The sequence below is a fragment of the Boleophthalmus pectinirostris genome, unplaced genomic scaffold (assembly GCF_026225935.1).
Source record: "Boleophthalmus pectinirostris isolate CB_2022bp ecotype Guang Dong unplaced genomic scaffold, ASM2622593v1 HiC_scaffold_3, whole genome shotgun sequence".
Classification (NCBI taxonomy): Eukaryota; Metazoa; Chordata; class Actinopteri; order Gobiiformes; family Gobiidae; genus Boleophthalmus; species Boleophthalmus pectinirostris.
The window spans coordinates 41,159,939-41,180,830 of NW_026571299.1; the positions used below are offsets into that span (position 1 = coordinate 41,159,939).

The 20,892-nt window shown below is 38.4% G+C and overlaps 2 protein-coding genes across 4 annotated transcripts in view; one reads left to right on the top strand and one right to left on the bottom strand.

Moving 5' to 3' along the window:
* Window positions 1–8,884, top strand: part of camkvb (CaM kinase-like vesicle-associated b) — a 32,576-nt gene extending 23,692 nt beyond the window's left edge. Inside the window, exons 2-11 of one of the 2 annotated variants that reach the window (XM_020935811.2) lie at window positions 1,266–1,373; window positions 1,901–2,032; window positions 3,213–3,287; window positions 4,146–4,284; window positions 4,623–4,743; window positions 4,817–4,892; window positions 5,215–5,351; window positions 5,436–5,514; window positions 5,956–6,043; window positions 6,256–8,884. In XM_020935811.2, the coding sequence (XP_020791470.2) occupies window positions 1,279–1,373; window positions 1,901–2,032; window positions 3,213–3,287; window positions 4,146–4,284; window positions 4,623–4,743; window positions 4,817–4,892; window positions 5,215–5,351; window positions 5,436–5,514; window positions 5,956–6,043; window positions 6,256–6,537 (1,224 nt within the window). In that variant the 5' untranslated portion in view covers window positions 1,266–1,278 and the 3' untranslated portion in view covers window positions 6,538–8,884. Of the gene's footprint in view, window positions 1–1,265; window positions 1,374–1,697; window positions 1,791–1,900; window positions 2,033–3,212; window positions 3,288–4,145; window positions 4,285–4,622; window positions 4,744–4,816; window positions 4,893–5,214; window positions 5,352–5,435; window positions 5,515–5,955; window positions 6,044–6,255 lie in introns of those variants that run through there. The other variant, XM_055160567.1, reaches the window with a different exon arrangement.
* Window positions 8,885–14,212: 5,328 nt separating this feature from the next.
* The window catches only part of sema3fb (sema domain, immunoglobulin domain (Ig), short basic domain, secreted, (semaphorin) 3Fb), a 78,270-nt gene continuing 71,590 nt past the window's right edge, over window positions 14,213–20,892 (bottom strand). For both annotated transcript variants that reach the window (XM_055160565.1, XM_055160564.1), the window contains 7 exons: window positions 20,273–20,495; window positions 19,321–19,409; window positions 19,176–19,217; window positions 18,644–18,801; window positions 17,903–17,970; window positions 17,617–17,750; window positions 14,213–16,351 (listed from right to left, as the gene is read on the bottom strand). In XM_055160565.1, coding sequence (XP_055016540.1) covers window positions 15,908–16,351; window positions 17,617–17,750; window positions 17,903–17,970; window positions 18,644–18,801; window positions 19,176–19,217; window positions 19,321–19,409; window positions 20,273–20,495 — 1,158 coding nt within the window. In that variant the 3' untranslated portion in view covers window positions 14,213–15,907. The remainder of the gene's footprint in view (window positions 16,352–17,616; window positions 17,751–17,902; window positions 17,971–18,643; window positions 18,802–19,175; window positions 19,218–19,320; window positions 19,410–20,272; window positions 20,496–20,892) is intronic.

Genomic DNA, 20,892 nt, shown 5'->3' on the forward strand with positions numbered 1-20,892 from the left:
CCTGATACAAATAGCCTATTATTTCTCATATGGTACTTTGAGTGGAAAAGTCCATTCCGTTATTGCGTAAATGTATCTGGCTGTGAGTGCTCAATTTTCTTCAATTTGTGAGGTTATAAATCTCTACAAAAAGCTTATGTTCATTTACCGTCCTACTCTATTGACACAATTCTTAATTTAGGAGCTTTTTGGTAACGATTTTCCCATATTACACAGTGCTCTCTTTCTATTTCTGACTTTTAAGCTTTCTGTCTTGCTTTCTTAAAAACCTTTCCATCTGATGTGCTTCATAAAATCCTCCATTTGAAGTTTGAAACCTCATTATTTGACTTCATACAACTTAGAGTCTTTCTAACTTCCCTTTACACACTGATATGTGTACATGGACATAAAGTATGAAATGTAAAATACTTCATTTTGTGCTGCTTAATAGTCATGTTTATCCTCACCTCTAATGTTCCAGTATTCATAACAATAAGTGTATAGAAGTTAAACCAATTCTTTTAAGTTGCTGGTAATTTGTGCAGTTGTTGGAAACACATCAGTAGGCAGAAAAGGTTAGGCCCATGAAGCCAAAATTCAGTGAAAGTTCTTGTGATTTAAGTTTATTTTCCAGCTTTCAAATCCACTTTAGAGAAACTTGTGGTTTACAGTTTTGAGAACTCACCACTCCAAGGCATATATCAGAATATTGTTTTTGCAGTGAAACATATACTAGATTTTATGGACAAATCACCCTGAAAAATGACAAGCATTAATGTTATTTACTGCCCAGTCTTTACATTATGATCTTCAAAGTCACAACAGAATAGTTTTATTTAATGCTTTACATTATAAACCAAACAACCATACTACCATAGCATAAGGTATAATTATGTACTAATAGAAACAAACAATGATCGCTGCTAAGGCCATTTAGTTCATACTGTACATTCACTGACCAAGCCACTTTCAAACTTAATTTCAATTCACATAACTCCACTGTAGAAATAAAATGAGGAAAGACAAACTGCAGATTTCATGGCAGACCTGTTCCCCTGCTCAATAAAAGCTAGACCCTAACTGTGTATTTGATTACAGCAGGACCAATGTCTCCTCTGACGCTTCCTTTGCTTACTCTCCTGACAGTGTTACCCATCCATTTCTCATAAACAACAGCAGGTCATCATCCATGTAATAACTTGTCTCAGCGTGAGTCCAAATAGGAGCGACTCGCTTTGACAAACTACTAACTGTCCACTCATTTTTATCTGTGTGTCTCTCAGGTCAGAAACAGCCATGCCATTTGGCTGTCTCCCAGTGGGGGAAAAGAAGGACTACCACAGTCCCACAGATATTACAGACAAATATGACATGGGCCAGATTGTCAAATCGTAAGTATGTTTTTATTATTATAGAAAGATGACTCAAATAAATAGAGATAGTAACCCTTGGCCCTCTGTCCCTATTTATTTAAGTTAGACCACTCAGAATTTACTTATACTGAGTTTTGAAAAGCAATGATTAATGGTGCCCAGAAACAAAGATTCACCATGGCAACGGTAAACCAGAGAAGACTTCCATCATCTATAATTGCTTTCCATTGTCAACATTTGATATGCAGCAGTATGTCTTCACAGTGTTTCAAGGCTGAAATCCAGATCAATTTAAGGCTAAAAAGAATCTCTCTGATCCGAATGGTCACTACCTAAACCCCAGTTCCTAGTACCTCATGAATCAGTGCTAGTGCAGCCTCTGGAGCTCCGTAAGTGAATTCTTGGAGGTTCTGAGCTTTCACATGAGACACTTGTGTGAGTTCTTCCACCATGATTGACTTTACTGATCTTGAATTACATGTCTTACTGTCTGATTAATGGTGCCCAGAAACAAAGAAGTTAATGTGTGTTATGTTTTTTTCCAGGGAGGAGTTCTGTGAGATATTCAGAGCTAAGGACAAAACCACCAATAAAATGTATACGTGTAAGAAGTTCCTTAAGAAAGATGGACGTAAAGTACGCAAAGCAGCAAAAAACGAGATTCAGATCCTAAAGATGTAAGTTGTATACAAAACATGCAATTCAAGGTTACACAACAAAAGAATAAAAAAATTTAAAAAATAAATAAAAAATCACACAATCAGTGTTTGCTGGGGGACTTGTGAGACGGATTTCACACTTTCCATTGTTATGTAACTCTTCAGCAGAGCTGCATTATCATGAGTTTGGTTGGAAACCAAAAGGAGGATGTGCAAATGAGCATGTGAGATTAACAGTCACACCTAAAAGATTTGAGCAACACTTTGTATTATTTCCGCAAAAAAAAAAAAAAAAAAAAAAAACAATTGAAAAAACTGCTTTGCAATTACCACAGCGATAGACAGGCATGGTGGCAGAGTGGCTAGCACTCAGACATCACAGCAAGAAGGTTATGGGTTCAGTCCCTGTGTGAAGTTTGCATGTTTCTCCCCATGTCTGGATGTGCACAGTAAGTAAACATCCTTCAGCTAAGGCACGCCTGACCAAACACAAGATTAGGTGCTGTCTGCTCCAGCAGCATTAGGTCATATGCAGAGGACAAATTTCCAATCTGGGACAATAAATACATAATAAATACATAACCTTAGGCATAAGAATTGTATTTGACAATGATATAGTTTTAGTCTGTAGCCATAGAGAAACTTATTTTTTTGTAGATTTTTTTTCTTTTAAGCTACAGGTTTAGGGCTGGCACAAACTGTGTCAAAGAAGATTAGTGCTTATTTTAGGAGGTTGTCTGTCCTTGTCAAAGTCCCTTGTTCCCTTTGAACAAGGGAATGCTATTTGATAATTAGCACTGTGCACACTGATGAACAACTAATAGATGTTTAGAGTGACTATATTCTAAGCAAGTGTTCTATCCACGTATTGAAGTCAACGTTTTATTACAGCTTAGAGGCAAAGCTAATAACAACATGTCTTTTCTGGACTAAAGCTGTGCTGTGGTGTGGAACAATAGCAGGAACACACTCTGTCCCAACATCTTTCATGGCTAGATGTCAACAGCACAATTGTTTAATTCATATTTCCTCGCCTATAACAATAATGTGACATGCGGACCATAGCTCAGTGCCTATTCTATGCATGTGTCAGCCCCAGGCCTGTATGTTGACTGTATTTGTTATTCATGAGATGCTCCACACTCAGGTACATGACGACTTATGTCTCTGTCTTGTGCTGTGTGACTCATCTCCTCAGGGTGAAGCATCCCAATATCCTCCAGCTGGTGGATGTCTATGAGACCAAAAAGGAGTACTTCCTGTTCCTGGAGCTGTGAGTTGGACTGTATAGTTTGTGTGTGTGTGTGTGTGTGTGTGTGTATGGGAGGTGTGTGTGTTGATTATACACTATTGGGGAATACGCTGTTGTAGCCTGGGGCCCTGTGGATATAAGAACGGCTGTGAACTCCACTCATTTGGAATGCAGATATGGTGATGGCTTTAGCAGCTCTATTCTCATCTGTGAGACCTCCCTGGATGAATGAATTTTCACAGATGCATTAAAAGTATGATGTCCTTTGAGTATTTTGGATTAAGAAAATCAGCACAATGAAATGTGTTTTGCATTTCTACAGAGAATTAATTATCCTCCTAACTCAGGTGCACTGGGTAATGTTGACTTTTAATTGTGGAATGATGATGAGCCTGCTGACTGTTTATGCATCATATATACAAAAAAATAAAATTTAAAACAAAATTGAGAAGAAAATGCTTTCTCCAAATGTGACAGAAAAACTTGTGGTGACACAACTGGGACAGATAAATGGCTGACACCTAAAACTGAAATGCTTACAAAGCACTTCAAAATGAGGCTGTGCAGTTCTGGATTCACTGTTGTTTTTGTAAGAAAAATGTCCAAACAAGATGGCAGCATTTTTCTGAAGTAAAATGCTATTTACTGTTCAATTTACAGTCTGCTGTTTACTTTCTTACTTATTATTTCTTGATCCTTAAACCCACCCTTTTATTGGCTCGCTCAGTCACAGCAGCAGCTTAGTATTGTACAACAACAATTACCACGTTTCTTCATTACATCAATAATCTATTTTGGGACCATTGTTAGGTATGATGCATGTTGTACTGCACACTGTAGCGTTCACCCTGAGTCACACTGTTGTCTGTGTGTGTCCAGAGCAACAGGCAGAGAAGTGTTTGACTGGATTCTGGACCAGGGGTACTACTCGGAGAAGGACACCAGCAATGTGGTGCGCCAGGTTTTGGAAGCCGTCGCCTACCTTCACTCACTGCACATTGTTCACAGAAACCTCAAGGTATATACTTACCAACAACTGATACATGAAAAGCAGATAGATAAAAGGGTAAAAATAGTTTTACCAAATTTTGGAGCAAAAATGTCTATACAATGTTACTATGAATTATTTTAAACTGAAAAAAAAAAAAAAAAGATTATTTTTGTCTCAGATTTTTTGGTTTACATATTTTTGTATGTGACACATATTCTAAAAAACTCCTCAAATTGACATTATAATTTGCTGCAATAAAATTCTCAAAATCTGGGATATAATATAAATTCTTGTATAGTTGTTTTAAGATGCCTTTGTAATATTAAGAGTCACCTGTATATTTGCTTATAATTTGATATCTTTAGTTGGAAAATCTGGTGTACTATAACCGACTGAAACACTCCAAAATAGTGATCAGTGACTTCCATCTGGCCAAACTGGAAAATGGACTGATCAAAGAGCCATGTGGCACACCAGAGTACCTGGGTAAGACATACTGCTATTTACACTGCTGTCTACTGTATGTATGCTGGTCAACTAATGTTCATGCTGTGTGCAGCCCCTGAAGTGGTGGGCAGACAGCGGTATGGGCGCCCGGTGGACTGCTGGGCCACTGGGGTCATCATGTACATATTGTAAGTGAGAAGACAACGTGCATGTCAAGTGTTTGCCATTCCCAAAACACTCTTGAAACATCATGATTTGAAATATTTGGTTAATATGTTGATATCTCCATTGAAAATATATTAGAGCATGTGTTCCACCACTGTACCTGTGCCTTTAGAGAAAGAGAGAGATAGAGAGAGATACTTTATTGATCCTGAGGGAAATTCAGTTTTGCTGCAGCAACATTTACACTGTGCTTCACAATCTAGTCTAAGTTTAGAACACAGGAACAATGTTCTGTTTACCAACACTACCTGCCTCCTTCTGAAGTTTTCACCCTTTTCTCCTTAGACTATCAGGCAATCCTCCCTTCTATGATGAAACTGAAGATGATGACTATGAAAACCACGACAAAAACCTTTTCAGGAAGATCTTAGCAGGAGACTATGAGTTTGACTCTCCATACTGGGATGAAATATCTGATTCAGGTACATTCCTGACCAAGTATGCAGACAGATGAAACTTTGCTCTTATTGAAAAATCACCTACTTTTGGCTGCTCTTTGTTGACAGCCAAAAGTTTAGTGGCTCGTCTCATGGAGGTGGACCAGGACCAGAGGCTGACTGCGCAGGAGGCCATAAACCATGAGTGGTATGAAGAACTCATTCATTTCATATAGACTCACAAGACAGCCCTCACTGGCCTCTAAAATTCAAGACAGCCATAGTTATACTATGGTCACAGTGAAAATTGTAATGTAAACAGCACTGTTGTATGTTATAATGTAATTCAGCAACAGTTACTTCCTTCACTGTGCAAGTCATGCTAACATGCAAACAATGCAAATGTGGTTATCTTTTATTATGTCTATCCTCACGTCACAGTGTATAAATGCATCATATGTGACAGTGGGACTAAGACTAAGCTGGGTGTGTACTGGGTGTGTACTGGGTGTGTACTGGGTGTGTACTGGGTGTGTACTGGGTGTGTACTGGGTTTGTACTGGGTTTGTACTGGGTTTGTATTTCCAGCAATAAAACAGAGAAAACGTTGCCAGTATTAACAGTCTGTGCGATCATGTGTCTTCAACAGGATCTCAGGTGGAGCTGCCTCAGATAAGAACATCAAGGAAAATGTCTGCGCTCAAATAGAGAAGAACTTTGCTAGAGCCAAGTGGAAGGTAAAAATGTTCAGATATTCTGATTTTAAACTATATGCTGTGTTTGCATGTGCTAGTGGTTGGCGAGCCTTCAGTGTCATAAGAAAACATTTTGTTGTCTATGTCTGGTTCAGGTGGCCCCACAGTTTGCACTTTGGTTTAAAAAAAATATTATTTTTTTAACTTCCAAACATTTATTTGACCACTGCACTTCATATTTTGTTCACCCTCAGAAAGCCGTGCGGGTCACAACAATCATGAAACGTCTGAGAGCGCCTGACAGCGACTCAAAGGCAGCTAGCCCAGCAGCAGGAGCTTCAGCAGAGGCTCCTGCAGACCCCCAGGCCTCTGCTGCCTCCTCCGCACCCCTGTCCAGCACCGAGGGAGTGCCCACTGTGGAGGTCAGCCCCTCACAGCCACAGCCTCCTCTCCAGGACGCCCCGCCAGAGCCCCGCTGCAATGGGGACGCACCAGTCCCCTCCACAGGCGTTCAGGCTGAGGACGAGCAGGGATAGGTGCACTGAACCTCCTCTCTACAAACTGTACATTAGCTGCTAGCATGGTGACACTGACTCTGCTTCTCCGCATCACCTCATGGGGGTGCTGTGTTCCTAAGTGCTGCGCGCTCATCACTGGCTTCTCCTCTCATCCACACTTTGTCTTTCTGCACTGACCCTGTGGTATTTTATGTCATTTATACTGCGTTCACTTGTGTTGAAACACTCACAGAGATCCCTGACAAGCTGTGACTGGGAGCTAAAGTCCCAGTGCTAACACAGTTATAGCAAAGCTAATTGTGCTAAAGCTGCTTTGATTCCCTTTTAATGAGGCGACCAGGGAAACTGCTCTGTCAGTCCAAAAATCACTTCTAACATTAGCAGGAAGGTGCCTGCAGACGTGCGTTTTACTAGACAGACCCTGTCCTGTGTTTACCTATGGACTATATTATTAAAAAGAGTCTTTATGCAAACTAATGACATTATATTCAATCTTCTACTTAACACGCTGAACCCCATGATATCGCTGAAATAAGTAAGTGCAGTGAATCAACATCATAAAATAGCTCAAGGAAAAACAAAACCTGCTCTGGTATTTCTTTTCATAGGGTCCAGAGCACACTGTAAACATCTTGGTCTATATTAGCCTATTTATACTTTTTAAAAGCAAAACTTTATTCCTAGAGTGCAGTTTAGTATCACGAAAAAACTGTGGCTGACGTTTCACTGTTCATGCCCTCAATAGGGATGTTTTCAATATTTAAAGATGCATATTATTTTATAGAATTATATAATATTAGGGGTACAACAACTGATAATTGAACATTATAGTTTTCGGGTTTATGCCTTTTAGTTTTCTTGTGGCATACATCTTTTTCACTGAAATAAGGTGTTCTCAGAGTTAGTTTGAGAATATTTTAAAATCAAATCCTGGTAGTAATGACAAAATATTTTGCATTAGTGCAAACTGTACATGTTTAGGATTCTGACAGTGAAGTCTGCTCAATTTTAATGGCCATTGCTACATTTATAAGCGGCAGCTTTCAAATAAACTTTTCTCCTTTGCTCAACTTTCTGCTCAGGAAAGAACCTCACTAGAATCTGTATATAGATGTTTAGAAGTAGCCAAAACAGCATGGATGTTCACCCCACATGTACCTGCCCCACATTTACCCCACCCCACATGTACAGACACTTGGATACAGATGATCCAAAGCCACAGCATAGTCTCACCACAAGCCATAGCTTACTTTTAAGGCAGAACTCTTTTAGGCTAGGAGAAGGCACGATTTGCATTGTTACAAAAAGGTTGAATTAGCATTGTGCATTTGCGTTCCTTTTATTTTTAGCTTTTCATTTGCCATTATGTCATATGAAGTTTACCTTCTTTTGTATTAGCTTGTATTTGTTAAGTACGTGTCTAGAAGAGATGTTTAATTATTGTATATTGTTAATATTTGCACTCAGAGATCATTAGCTGCCATTTATTGTTTCTTAATGTATTTGAGGAAATACTTGATAAAAAACTGTCCCTTTCCAAAGCTTCAATTATGTGCTACATGCTACTTGGATCACCCGCCCAGAGGAGATAGAGCAATACTGACTGGCTACAGAAACTGTGATCCTTAGTGTCCCGTAGATGGCGTCCACGTCTATGAGTGAAGCAGTCCTTTAACACATGACAAGGCTGGGTCCAAATCACTCAGTGGTGTCTCTTTTACCAGAATGACTTTGTTGTAGTTCAAACTGATGAAATAGCAAGAGGAAAGGGCAAGAGTTAAAGAAAAGTTTCAGTTTGAATTTGCTGTATTATACATCCACACAGTATGGTTTTGAACATATTTGCCATACGTTTGTTCAATTACAGGTGTTTTATAGCTCAAAAATACCTTAAAAAACTTGAAATCTTACTATTTGCAGGCTTGTTTCTCTATTAATCTGACCATGAGCTTGTCTCCATTGTGATAATCAAGTACATACTGTGAAAATAATCAAGACAAAGCAGTAACGTCTCCAAGGAGATAAGCAGGTGACAGACCCTCCACCAGAAAAATTGCACAGTGCATCTTTAAGTAAATGGTGGTAACCCTGTCAATTATAACCAGTATCTAAATGACAAAAAAGAGCCCAAGACTGATAGTTTTACTGGCTTATAGATATTGGCCTCAGTATATCAGAAGAAAAGCGATAGTGGAGTTATTTTGGACCCAGCCACAATAAGAGTTGTGACTCACACACGCCACACGGTCTACTCACTGTGCACAGATGTCCATTTGTATGAAAATGTGCACTAACAAATAATTCATATGAGATTTGTTGTCTTAAAATGTTTCTATTTTAGTCATCTAGTAAATTTCTCATCCTTTTTCGGACATACAAATGTACTTATTATTATTATTATTATTATTATTATTATTATTATTATTATTATTCAGAGATGTATGTGAAAACATTTTTTCATGTATTATATGTATTGACTTTGATAAACTAAAGACAAAGCTTCTCCAGTCCATGTCTTGCTGTACAGTCCCATCTCTGTGGTCTAAAGCTGGACCAGTGGTCTTCAGGAGGCCCTGTCCAGCATCTGTCAGCTGTTGTAATCTATTGACAAAGTTGATGACTTTGATGGTAATAAAACTTAATTCATCCAACTTGTTTTCAGACTATTTTTTTAATTAACATTCACCACACTAAGGAGCAAAGATGAGAGGATGCTGAGGTGCTCTCTGGATCTCAGTAGTATACAGTGTTGGGGAGTAACAGATTACATGTACTGGAGTTATGTAATGTAATCAGAGTACAAATTATGAGTAACTGTATTCAGTTACAGTTACTGTTTCAGTGAGTGGTAATTGGATTACAGTTACTTTGTTGAAATAAATGGATTACATGGCGGTATTTTGCTGTTTTTCTATTTTCACTTTTTTTTTTTTTTTTTTTTTTTTCAGGTAATTCCACTCATTGCTGGAAACTAAACCAGGTTAAACTAGATCTAAACCAGGTCTAAACCAGGACTAAACCAGGACTAAAACAGGATTTAACAGGACTAAATCATGCTGCGTGGACGTGTCTCCTCTTCTATCAATAATATTTTTAATCTGGTTCAGTAAAGTCTGGGCTCATTATTTTCTTTTAACAGACAAAACATCTTATCTTTGCTTCTCTACAGCAAATCAAGTAATCCAAAGTATTCAGATTACGTTACTCACTTTAAGCAATTTAATGGATTCCATTACAAACTACATTTTGGGGTATGTAATCTGTAATCTGTAGGGGAATACATTTTAAAAGTCACCTTCCCAACACTGGTAGTATGGTGAGTGACGTGCAGCCCACCAGGTGCTCTTCAAGGACAAAGAGAGCGCGTCAAAACTCTTACAATAAAGAAAGAAAGAAAGAAAAAGTATGTGGCACTCCTGGTAATGCTTGTGGTGATCATGTAATTCAATGATCATGTGATCAATCATATGACCTGTTTAAAAGGTGTACGTACACGCCCGCGTTATGCCATGTTGAAGACGCGAGTTTATAAATTAATGCAAATACCAGAAATGCCTCACATATCTTCTTTATTGGAACACAAAGAGCTGGTTTACTGATCTGAGTAAATCTGATGAGGGGAATTGGAAGTCAATAGACTTATAGACCACCATCTCCAAAACTGCTTTTGTGGGATTTTTTCAGTGTAGGCCAGTGATTTCAGAAGGTTCAAGGTGATACAAAGGTGCACTAAAGCTTTGAAACAGCTCTCACCTGTGCCATGGATTTCACATTTCTCCTGTGGGACTTATCTCCTTCTCTACACTGTATAATATTGGGTTTATGGCACTCCACTGGGAGCAATATCAGTGAACTGACTGTCCCTCTCAATACGAAGCCTTTTCCATCCCCAGGAAGTCCATATCTCAAAATCACAGGACAGCCTCATAATCAGCTGTAAAGTGGTGAATGGGCAAGATGCATCAGTTTCCCGCAAGGAGCTCGCACGGGATACCCAAATATAGCATGCTCCGAGGAACAAGTATGTACCAGACTACTGCGTCAGTGTGAGAGATTGAAAAACACTGTGAGGTGAAACGTAGCAATGATCAGCGCTACATCAATCAGCCTGGACACACGGTATCACAGGGGAACAACTGTACAGAGAAAAGAAACAATGTTCTCTTTGTTGAGATGTATTTTTCTGTTTACATCTAATTTACCATTACATAGTTTATTATTGGTGGACTGATTATGGCCAGTTGTTTCTACAGCTACTAGGATAATTTATTCATAGCCTATTAAATGTTTAAAAAAAGAACACAATGCTATCAGATAAAGACAATTAATCAAGTTACTATTTCTATTAGTATTTGCAGTACACACATACATTTGTTAAATGTTAATTATTTTAATAAACATGGCATTGTCATTTAAATTAATAAAATCACATGAATTAACTAATTCTACATGAATTAGTTACATGGTTTATTTTATTATTATTTTTGTACTACTCTGTTGGCACATTTTGAAGCACAGATTTTGGTTGCCATCTGGTGGTGTCCTCATTGTATTACATGAGATAAATAGACCGATATTAAATATGAGTCCATATATTTATTATTTTATGCTATGTATGTATGTATGTATAAATACACGTGGAAATAGTTAACTACAGCTACATAGGCCTATTAAAGGCCCAACATTAACGTTTATCTATGGGGAAATCCACCAGAGGGCAGCAACACTTTGTCTTTATATAGCCAGTTATATTAATAATAATTATTCCTCAAGTCTTGCAACTGTAACGTGCCAAGAACATTGACAGGGTCCATGTGCATGTGAAGAGTGTGGGTGTGGTGCACACTTGCCCCTCTCTCAGTCTGCTCCTAAACGGACAACTCACTCAGCTGGACTGGAGTCTGGAGTTTCAACTCAAAACCAAATAGTAAGATTTCACTAAATACTTTTTTAACTTTGTTGGCGCATGTCTTGTGAACAAGCAAAAACGTAAAACATTTCTTGCAGTGATGAATTTTACAACCTTCAGCATGGTTTTGAGAAGTAATACACTGGAGTTTTAATGAACAAATACTTCAAACAAACAAGAATAATTTAATTTCAAGAAACACAACACTGTACAGAACACAGTATGAATATTACACATAGCCTCTGCTTTTGTGAAACCCTTTTCACGTGATAATTTTTAACAAATGCATATTATTCACTGACTGGAAAGGAGTACAGAGATGTCCACTGTATGTGTCACAGAGCAGCAGAGATAAGACAGAATTGGGTGACCTCAGTCTATTGAACATTGAGAACTTGGAACTGATCACGGGATGGTGGGCATAGATAAAATGCCAAGGCTTTTCATAACAGTGCCACAGACTGACTGCAGTGTTGTTCTGTACTGAGTCATGCAGTATGATGGACTGGGTCAATACACTTTATCCCACATTAAGAAATGAGAGATAGTTTATCCCATCATAGTAACTTTCGCCAAAATAAGGAAGAAAATATATAACTATAATGTCCCTAAAGATAGAATGTAACAACAAATTCATAAGAAATAGTCATTTTAATCATAAAAAAATAAAACTATTTATTAGTCCATCAAATTTCTTCAATTAGTATTATTATAATAATGATAATAATATGACCAGATTTTTTTTATTTTATTATTATTATTATTATTTTTTACTTCTCTTGGTTACACATTAACTTAAATTACTTTAATCTGATGATTTATTTTGTTTGTGATGTACCATTGTTTTTTGCTTTCCTTTATTTTAAGTGTCATTCGTAGTCTGTCATCATTCATGTGCATGTACTCTTTCACTTTCTGTTCAAATTTATTTTTTCATTTTAATAAAAGAAAAAATAAATCTGTAAAAGGAGAACTGTATTGCAATAATTTGTGCCTGTGAAGTGGAATGCCTTCTTTGTACTTCCTCCATTCTGAGTCAGATGAGATAAGCCTGCTCTGCCGAGGTGGGTCCAAAGCAGTCCAGAAGTCATGTGCTGCCAGGAATGCACTGTTATTGTTGTGCTGTTTCTGACCCATTGTTCCTCTGCTTTGGAGATAGAGCCACTTGGACTCCAGATATGCTCTAATCTTCACGTTATACACCAGGTCAGCACTGCCTGAGGTCCAATGATGGAAGTTCTCATTCATAAAACCAACAACAAAATAAGATGATCTCTTACATTAGCATTAGCACAGCATTACAAGGCTATGGTTCTTCATGTGATAGAGATATACAATTATAATAACTGCTGATTGCTCACATATCCAGATGTCACGTTCCAGGTCTGCTGCACCAGCTGTGGGGTTATCATCTCATCTATACAGTGGTCATTGACAATGGTTCTACTTTTTGATATCGTTGTGAAATTAAATTAAAGCAGATAGTCAAGGGTACATTTATGCCATATATATTACTCATGGACATTTTTACCTTATATAAATTCTGTGTGTTTGGTCTTTTGCAACTGATTGGACAAGGCAATCAGTATGATATGTGGGAACGAGTGGCTGACCTTTAATAATGATAATAATAATAATAATAATAATAATAATAATAATAATAATGCACTGTCTTATATAGCTTTTCTAAATGCTCAAAGTGGTTTTCCAGTTTTGTGCATTATTCATTTACTCCACACTCTATGGTGGTAAGCTACTATAGTCACAACTGCCCTGTGGTAGACTGGCGGAAGCGAGGCTACCATTCTGCACTCCTCCGACACCACAACACACACCACATTCATACTAGCCAATGTGGGTGAAGTGCCTTGCCTAATGACACAACAATAATTTCTGCCACTGTGGCACAATATTTCCCCGCAGTCTCCCATCCAAGAACTAACCAGGTCTGGCTTTGCTGAGATTCTGAGATGTGACAAGGTCAAGCATGGAAAAGGTGTAACCGGAGAGGGAAGTTTGATTAAGATTGTGAAGAATGAACGGGCATGTTTGAGTTATTATTTCCATGCATGGGAAGTTGGCGAGTTTCTTAACACCTTCCCAATCAGTTTCTTTACTGTTCTGATTTCTAACTTGTTTGCAGATCACAGTATAATATTTGCAGACCACAAGTGAATCAATACAAATTAATCAATACAATTAAGTGTGCTACTGTTTATCATAATGGATTTGTTTAATTGAATGCAATTATATTCTTATGTGGCTCAGCAACAAAATAAAATGCGTATAGATTTCTGCCTCACCCTTTTCTGTTTAAATGGTTATAGATTCACATTACAGTCTCCTGTGGTTTCACAGTTACACCACTGAGAAGTGCATTTGTGCTTAATGTACTGACTAATGAGCTGAGAGCTTCTACTGTGCTGTGCTATATAGCTGGTGGCTGGTTATTCAATCAATGGAATATTTTTACAAGATAAGGACACTGTACATAGTTTAGAAATGATCTACAACAAGCGTATAGCCATGTTGTACAATAAGTTTCACATCATTTCTAGACATTAGAATATGATCAGTAAAACCACATCTATTGCCATAGCTGATAACATGGCAACCAAAGTACAATATTCAACAATTAAGTACTTGTATTAAATCACAACCACACAGAAGTTTCTAGATAAACGTGCTAACACACCTCCACTGTTGGTTTTGTCACATCTGATTTGATTTGTGGTGTAAACCCCATGTGCAAATCAAATGCAAACAGATGGAACGTCTCCATGGTCCATAGACAATACTTTATTTTCTCTCCAACATTATGTGCCACAAATGTTCCACGTTGCACACGGACGACACACAACAACACACCTTAAAAAGACACATCCTGTTTATGTCTATGTACAGAGGTGTGTGTGGTGCACTTAAAGCATCGGATCCACCCATTTCACTGAAGAATGTCCCTGTGACATGAATGAAAACAATGAGCACACAGGATCAGAACTACAGCACATCGGACAGGTTCATGCACACAATGAAAGCCAGCTTCCCCACATTTTGGTTAGAGTCACAACATTTTTTTTTTTTTTACAATGCTTTGTTGTATACACGGGCATTTTTCACAAGGGAATTGAATCAGGAATATGTCTTGTGCTCAGGTTTAATGCTGCAGTCCCGTCTGAGCACCAGTTTCATTGTCGTCTCCACCAACATCAGCTGCTATATAGTTGTGCTTGTTCCATATATGTCATCCCTTTAAATTAAAAGAATAATGCCCTTCATGCAAAACCTTGACAACCTTTGTAACAGTTCTGCATTTGGAAAAGTATATATTGTCTATATTAGCCTGATCTGCCCCAATGTTTAGTCTGGTCTTGGTGGCAGAAGGGGCAAAAGAAATGTATGAAAATTTAGCTGCCTCTAAAAGCAATCAGATGACTTATTCATCTTATTCATGGGTTTCAGTTTAGTATTTAAAGCCGCCATTTTGAGTACTTTTGCCAATCCTTTGTCTTTGAATTGTAATTAAGTTAAATTAACACAGTGACAGTGAAACCCATGGAAGGTGTTACAGGTTGGTCCAATCAAATTGTTGTAAAATGCAAATAGTTGTAGTTACATTATTCTAAGTATAGTATTTTTGCCTGCATTTTTAAGTCTCAAAGGGAATTATATGCATTTTTATATTTCAATTAGCAGGACTAGATTTTACCAAAGTATTTTCTCCATATGTAATCATTGTACATTTTCTCAGATCATGCTGCTGAGGAATCCATTTAATCATACAAAAAAAAGGAAATAAGAGCTTTTTTGGGCCATCATCGAAGTACAAAAGTAAAAATAAAACATTACACACAGACCCTTTAAGTCATTTTTCATCCCGGCAGATGTTGCATGATTCCCCAGTTAGTCTTCTCACTCAGAACACAAAACATCACATTTATATTGCAGGCTGAATGCAGTCTCTGTAGAAATGCCTTGTTCCTCATGGATCCATAATAATCCAGTCATTTTGCAGTGTTAAGTCCATGTCCATGCATCTGACCACACTGCATCACTGGGTCCCACTGCATCCACAATTTAAAAGGTCCCGAGTCCAAAACAAGCAGGAAACTACATATCCCATCACCCCTTAGCTCGCTCCCAACTGGTGCAGAGACACATGATGTTGACAAAGAAGTAACAGCAACAACAATAAAATAACCAACAACAGTAATAACATTAATATTCGCCCCCAAAAGGTACCTATACACAAAGAGCATGTTTTATAAGTACAAAGAATCCACTGATGGTAATATATACAACCTACAATAAATACTGCGTATCATATATCTGAGTGTATGGGGTTGTATCTGTAAGCTTTTTCTTTTCTCAGTTTGATTGTGGAGTTGATCTTTTTTCTTTTGCTACGAGTCTCTCCCAGTTTTCACAGGGTAAAGGGGCGGGACAGAGGAAGTATACAGTAAGTCTCTAAACGCCTCCTCATGTCTCTGTCTGGTCCTCGTCATCCTGGTGGTCCCCGTGATGTCGGCGGTTGCGTGGTTTCTTCTGCTCCTTCAGTTCCTTTAGATCTTTGGCCTTGAGTGCCCCCATCAGCGGGTCTCCATACTGCCAGTAGTCCTGACAGTATTGGTTGATCAGATTCATCTCGGGCTGGCTCAGGATGGTCAACAGGTCCTTGTACTGCCCTGCGCTGGGGGTCCACTGTGTGCTGGTGTGGAGGGAGGATGGCACCAGACCCCCAGCGACCTCTACCAAGGCGTTGTTGACAGCGCGGCCTGACAACACAACCAGTTGGAGCTTGACCAAAGTGTGCTTGAAGTTCTTTTCCGTGGCTGTGCACTGGTACAGACCAGAGTCTGAGGGCTGCAGGGAGCGCAGGAGGAGACCCTGCTCTGTTTTGAGGATCCGTCCATCTGAACGCATCTGCAGGAACAGAAACAAGAATGTTTCAAATTATCTTAAAGTCTGATAATTTCTTAAAGGAAAGTGCAAGTTTTTGAGAAAGTTCAGATAGGTGAATACAAACAGTCAATGTAGTCAACAGTGTTAATGTACATTTCAAGCTGAACTATAATAATATTGTCATATCTGAATGATTAAAAAATTAATTTAGAATGTGTTTGTGTAATAAATCTGTAACAAAAAGAGTTTTCCAAATTGTTTTCCAAAGAGGTAAAAGGCCACTGACACATAATATTAAATGATCTCATCCCTTTGGAATTTAATTTTATTATTTGGGAGTTTCTCTGTAAAGAACAAGACCTCCCTTAATTATGCTGTGAAATGGTCCAGAAAGCAAATCAATGAGCCTTCTCTGAATCCAACCTCCCTAATTTGCAGTTTGTTGTGTGGTTCACCTACTATGAGCATAGAAGCATAGGCTTGAGACGTAACATTTTTCCCCTTTGTTTTAATGTACATCAGTAAATAATAATAATAAAAAAGCCTTTTTTCTTTTTCTTTTTCTTTCTGTGGACAGTGTGTTCAAGAAACATAAGCAGAAACTTCCTTCACAACAAAGAGCATCCAACAGAATTATCAATAAAAAGGTTGCAGCTTGCAGCTTCACTATAAAACTTTCACTAGTGCCTCAGGGCTGTAGATCATGGTCAGAGTCTTCACATGTTCAGGACAGTTGATGCTCTGACATCATACGGCTCAGGACTGTCTCCAATTTACACTGGGGTGGCTCTTTCAAACATATGGTACTTTTTATGTCGCCTTTACACATTTTATTTTATTTTTTTTCACATGCAGAACGTGGTTCAAGCTGACTCCAAAAACATTCTACTTAGGTAATAGCAAAGGAGAAATTCAAATCTGTCATTTGGACAAAAGTTTTTTGATCGAATATGTTTCGCAGCTCATCCGTGTTGCTTTTTCAGTTCTGGTCATTGCTGGTGGACAGTGCCTTATATCTGCCCGAAGGGAAAAGCTAACTACAGTGGAACTAACACACCTACTTATTTACAGTTTCTGCTTAGTAAGAAGGTCTACTGAACTGCACCGTGGGACTGTGCCCGAGTCATATTAGCATAATCAGGGTGTTTTCACATTTCTAAGCATACAGGCTGTTTTTGTTTTGTTTTGTTATGATTTAGGTCTGAGGATGGAGTTGTAAGTAATAGTAGGTAAAATATGTGACAAATGTTGTTATTGTGAACCCAAAGAAGTTTGCTTGGACTGACCTCTTTCCGCCGGTCGCTGTTGTCTCTCTGCAGGTGCCATTTGATCAGAGCGTGTGGGGAGCGCGCCTGGCACTCTAAGAATGTGCTGCTGCCCTCCACCCCATACTGTACCATCTCCACTGTGTTCTTATTGGCTGCGGGGCAGAGAGACAAAGGGTTTCTATGACAACCACACACTTGCCTTAGGGCAAATAATACAATTACACCATCAGAAATCAACAAATTTCAGTTTATGATGGCAGTATTTAAAGCCTACAAATGCAAATGATGTTAAGAAGATATGTACCATTAGAATTGAATCCTCTGCATTGGCGTATGGGGTTCCCGTACCTGACGTCCTGTCTCCGGCTTCGTCTAAAGGGGTCAGACCAGTGTTGCCGAATAAGGAGAGAAAAAGAGCATAAAGCAACCGCAAAGCCATCCAAAGCCATTCAGTAAACCATTTCACTGATACAGTCAACAGTAAAGTCATTTCAAAACTAGTCCAAAGAGATTTTCTTTGCTTTTAATGCTTTTGTTCCAATTTACCTCTAGTTGTGCTGATGCTGCCTCTAGAAATACTTTCTGCAGGGTCTAACCTAGGGCTCTGTTTTGATGCTCACCTATAGTCATTTTTGTTGTATATAGTCAAATTTGTTATTTTCTAGTTATACATATTTCAAAAAGTAGTGATCAAGACTACTAGCTTCAGAAGACATTTCGCCTCTCAGTCTTTCAATTCAATTCAGTTTCTTATGGAATATAAGGATATATAAGGAATCTCAACAAATGATCTCATCAAATAGTTGTTATCGTTGCTGGCATGTCTATGTCTATCAGCATATTATCACATACAGACAGGACATTTAAAAATGCATACATTAGTTGATCTAATTCTTTGGATTAATATAATATTATTAGAACAAAATTCAGTGCAGCCACAGAGCCATCCAGTAAGCTTACACATGGTTTCATCACACCACCTGGGTTTGTTATTAGTGGGGCTCATGCTGACACACTAACAGGCCAACAGGCTGCAGGTACTCACCTCTTCTGGGAGGAAGAGTAGCGGGAGCAGGATTTGCCATCCCAGGCGCAGTAAGGGTCTCTGGCCAGGCAGCAGTCTGCACACGCCTCCCCATACGCATCACAGCGGTGCAGGGCCAGCTGGGTCAGGCCGATGGCAGATGACACGTAGAGCTGTTGCTGTTTAAAGAAAAGATTTTCAAAGCACAATGCGTCATGCCTGAATCATCTGGAAAAATACTCCACTTAGGTCTTCATGCTCAGTTCATATTAGCAGATGTTTGAAATTTATAGGCCAGCTGTGTATATATTGTATATTATATTGTAAATATTATGCATTTATCTTGTCTTAATTTGATCACATATTAAGTAATTAGGCTATGAGACAAAATAATGTGAGCAATCCTTGAAATTCTACACTAGATCTAATGCTAACATACTTACAAGTCTTAATATTTAGCCTAAACTAAACATTAAAGGTTTTAAAATTGTATCTGTAACAAAAAATTTATATTATGTCTAGCAATAGCTTTGAATTAAACAAATCAACTTACTCTTTTAGAGGAGATCTTCATTGTTGTAATGGGAGTAGGCACCTAATTAATGACAAAATAAATAAATAAATAAAAGATCTGTGCCACCAGTGAATATGTTTGGATATTATTGAGATCTGAATTCCGTTTCTCTCTTAGTACATACCTTAAAGACTTCCACTTCCTCCAGCACCAGCTCCTCAGTCTGCAGGTCATCTCTGGGCAGCACAATGACCTTCTGCACAGTGCCTTTGTCTGCAGATCACAACATCACACCTGTCAGCTTACACCCGCCACCTCTGTCAACATCGCATTTCATTTCTATAATCCTCCCATCCACTGCTCTCTACTCCACCTCGGTCATGTGCCTCACTTTAGTTAAAGTTCAGTGACAACCAGCCGTGTTTTACTTTATTCACTGCTATCACCATGACAAACCACTTCTGTCATCCTGGAACTTCTCCTATTCATCCAGTGTCCCAGTTGGGTGGGAAACGTGAGATATATTCTGACTTCTGAATAAAGGACTGAAAAGCTGCCAAATAAACAAAAAGACTGCTTTAGAGGGATCATATACGCTAAGATTTTGATAATTTTGGTAAAGGAGAATGTTTTAAATGGTGATGGCATGAACAACGAAATGTTTTTATAGTAAACATAAGAAATAATACTGTGGATGAAACAGGGCAAAGAACAAAACAACCTGCACCACGTGATAGTCCATTGTTTTAGTTTTGACCATTGATCACTATAGTTGTGGCACATCCATCAAACATTGCTATTAGCGACCATGTGACAAAATATGAATTGAAAACTAGTGGTATTTCTAAGAGAAGTAATTGCCCCTCCATGCCCTGCAGGTACAGTCAGTTCACAGATGAAAAGGCACCCTGTGATGGGGTCTGCAGAGGCACAAAGAATGCTCTAAATGATAAATGATTGTAGAAGAGACAGGCCGCTGCTTACGTGGGCTTTATCTCTGAGTCTGGGATTTTGAACCATTATTCACTGTGACACTGGCATGCACAAATTAAAGTGATCAAAGACATGTGATTGTCAATCAAAAAGAACCTCACTATTGTACCTTTGTTTTTCTACGACCCAAAATATACACATACCAGTTCCCAGGAAGAGCACTTCGTAGTTGCCATCTGCTGCAGTCACCTGGTCCACTGTGATGGTGGTGAACTCGTAGTCCACATTGGTTCTAACCACCAGGGGGCGCTTGTGCACTGGATAGATAGAGTTGTACATGGTTGGGTGGTTCCTCATGAAGTTGATCACTTCATCGGGGTAGTCTTTAGTTGACTTCATGTTTGGAGTGAAAGTACCTCCGGGGCACTGAAGGACAGAATCAAACACCATAAATATATGTAGATATAAAGAAGATACACACAGGGCTCCATGAAATAATAAATAAGAAACAAGCATTGTGAGGCAGCATTTTGATTACTTACTTTTCAGTGATAGAAAATGAACTGAAGTCACTGTTTCACAAATAAGTGAGTAAACTGAAATATTATTTAAGGGCATTTAAAGGTGCTGTACCTCATTTTTACTTTTTTGATCACACGAAAAACAGAACTACTTCATTATAAACAGTTTGCAGTGGTACAAAGTTATTCCTTATACGTTGCACATTGTGAGTATTCTAATTATTCATTGTGGTGAGTTTTTACAACTCTGAGACCAGAGAGGAGTTGTGCTGAGTTTAGCTTACAAGAACTAGCATGCTAAT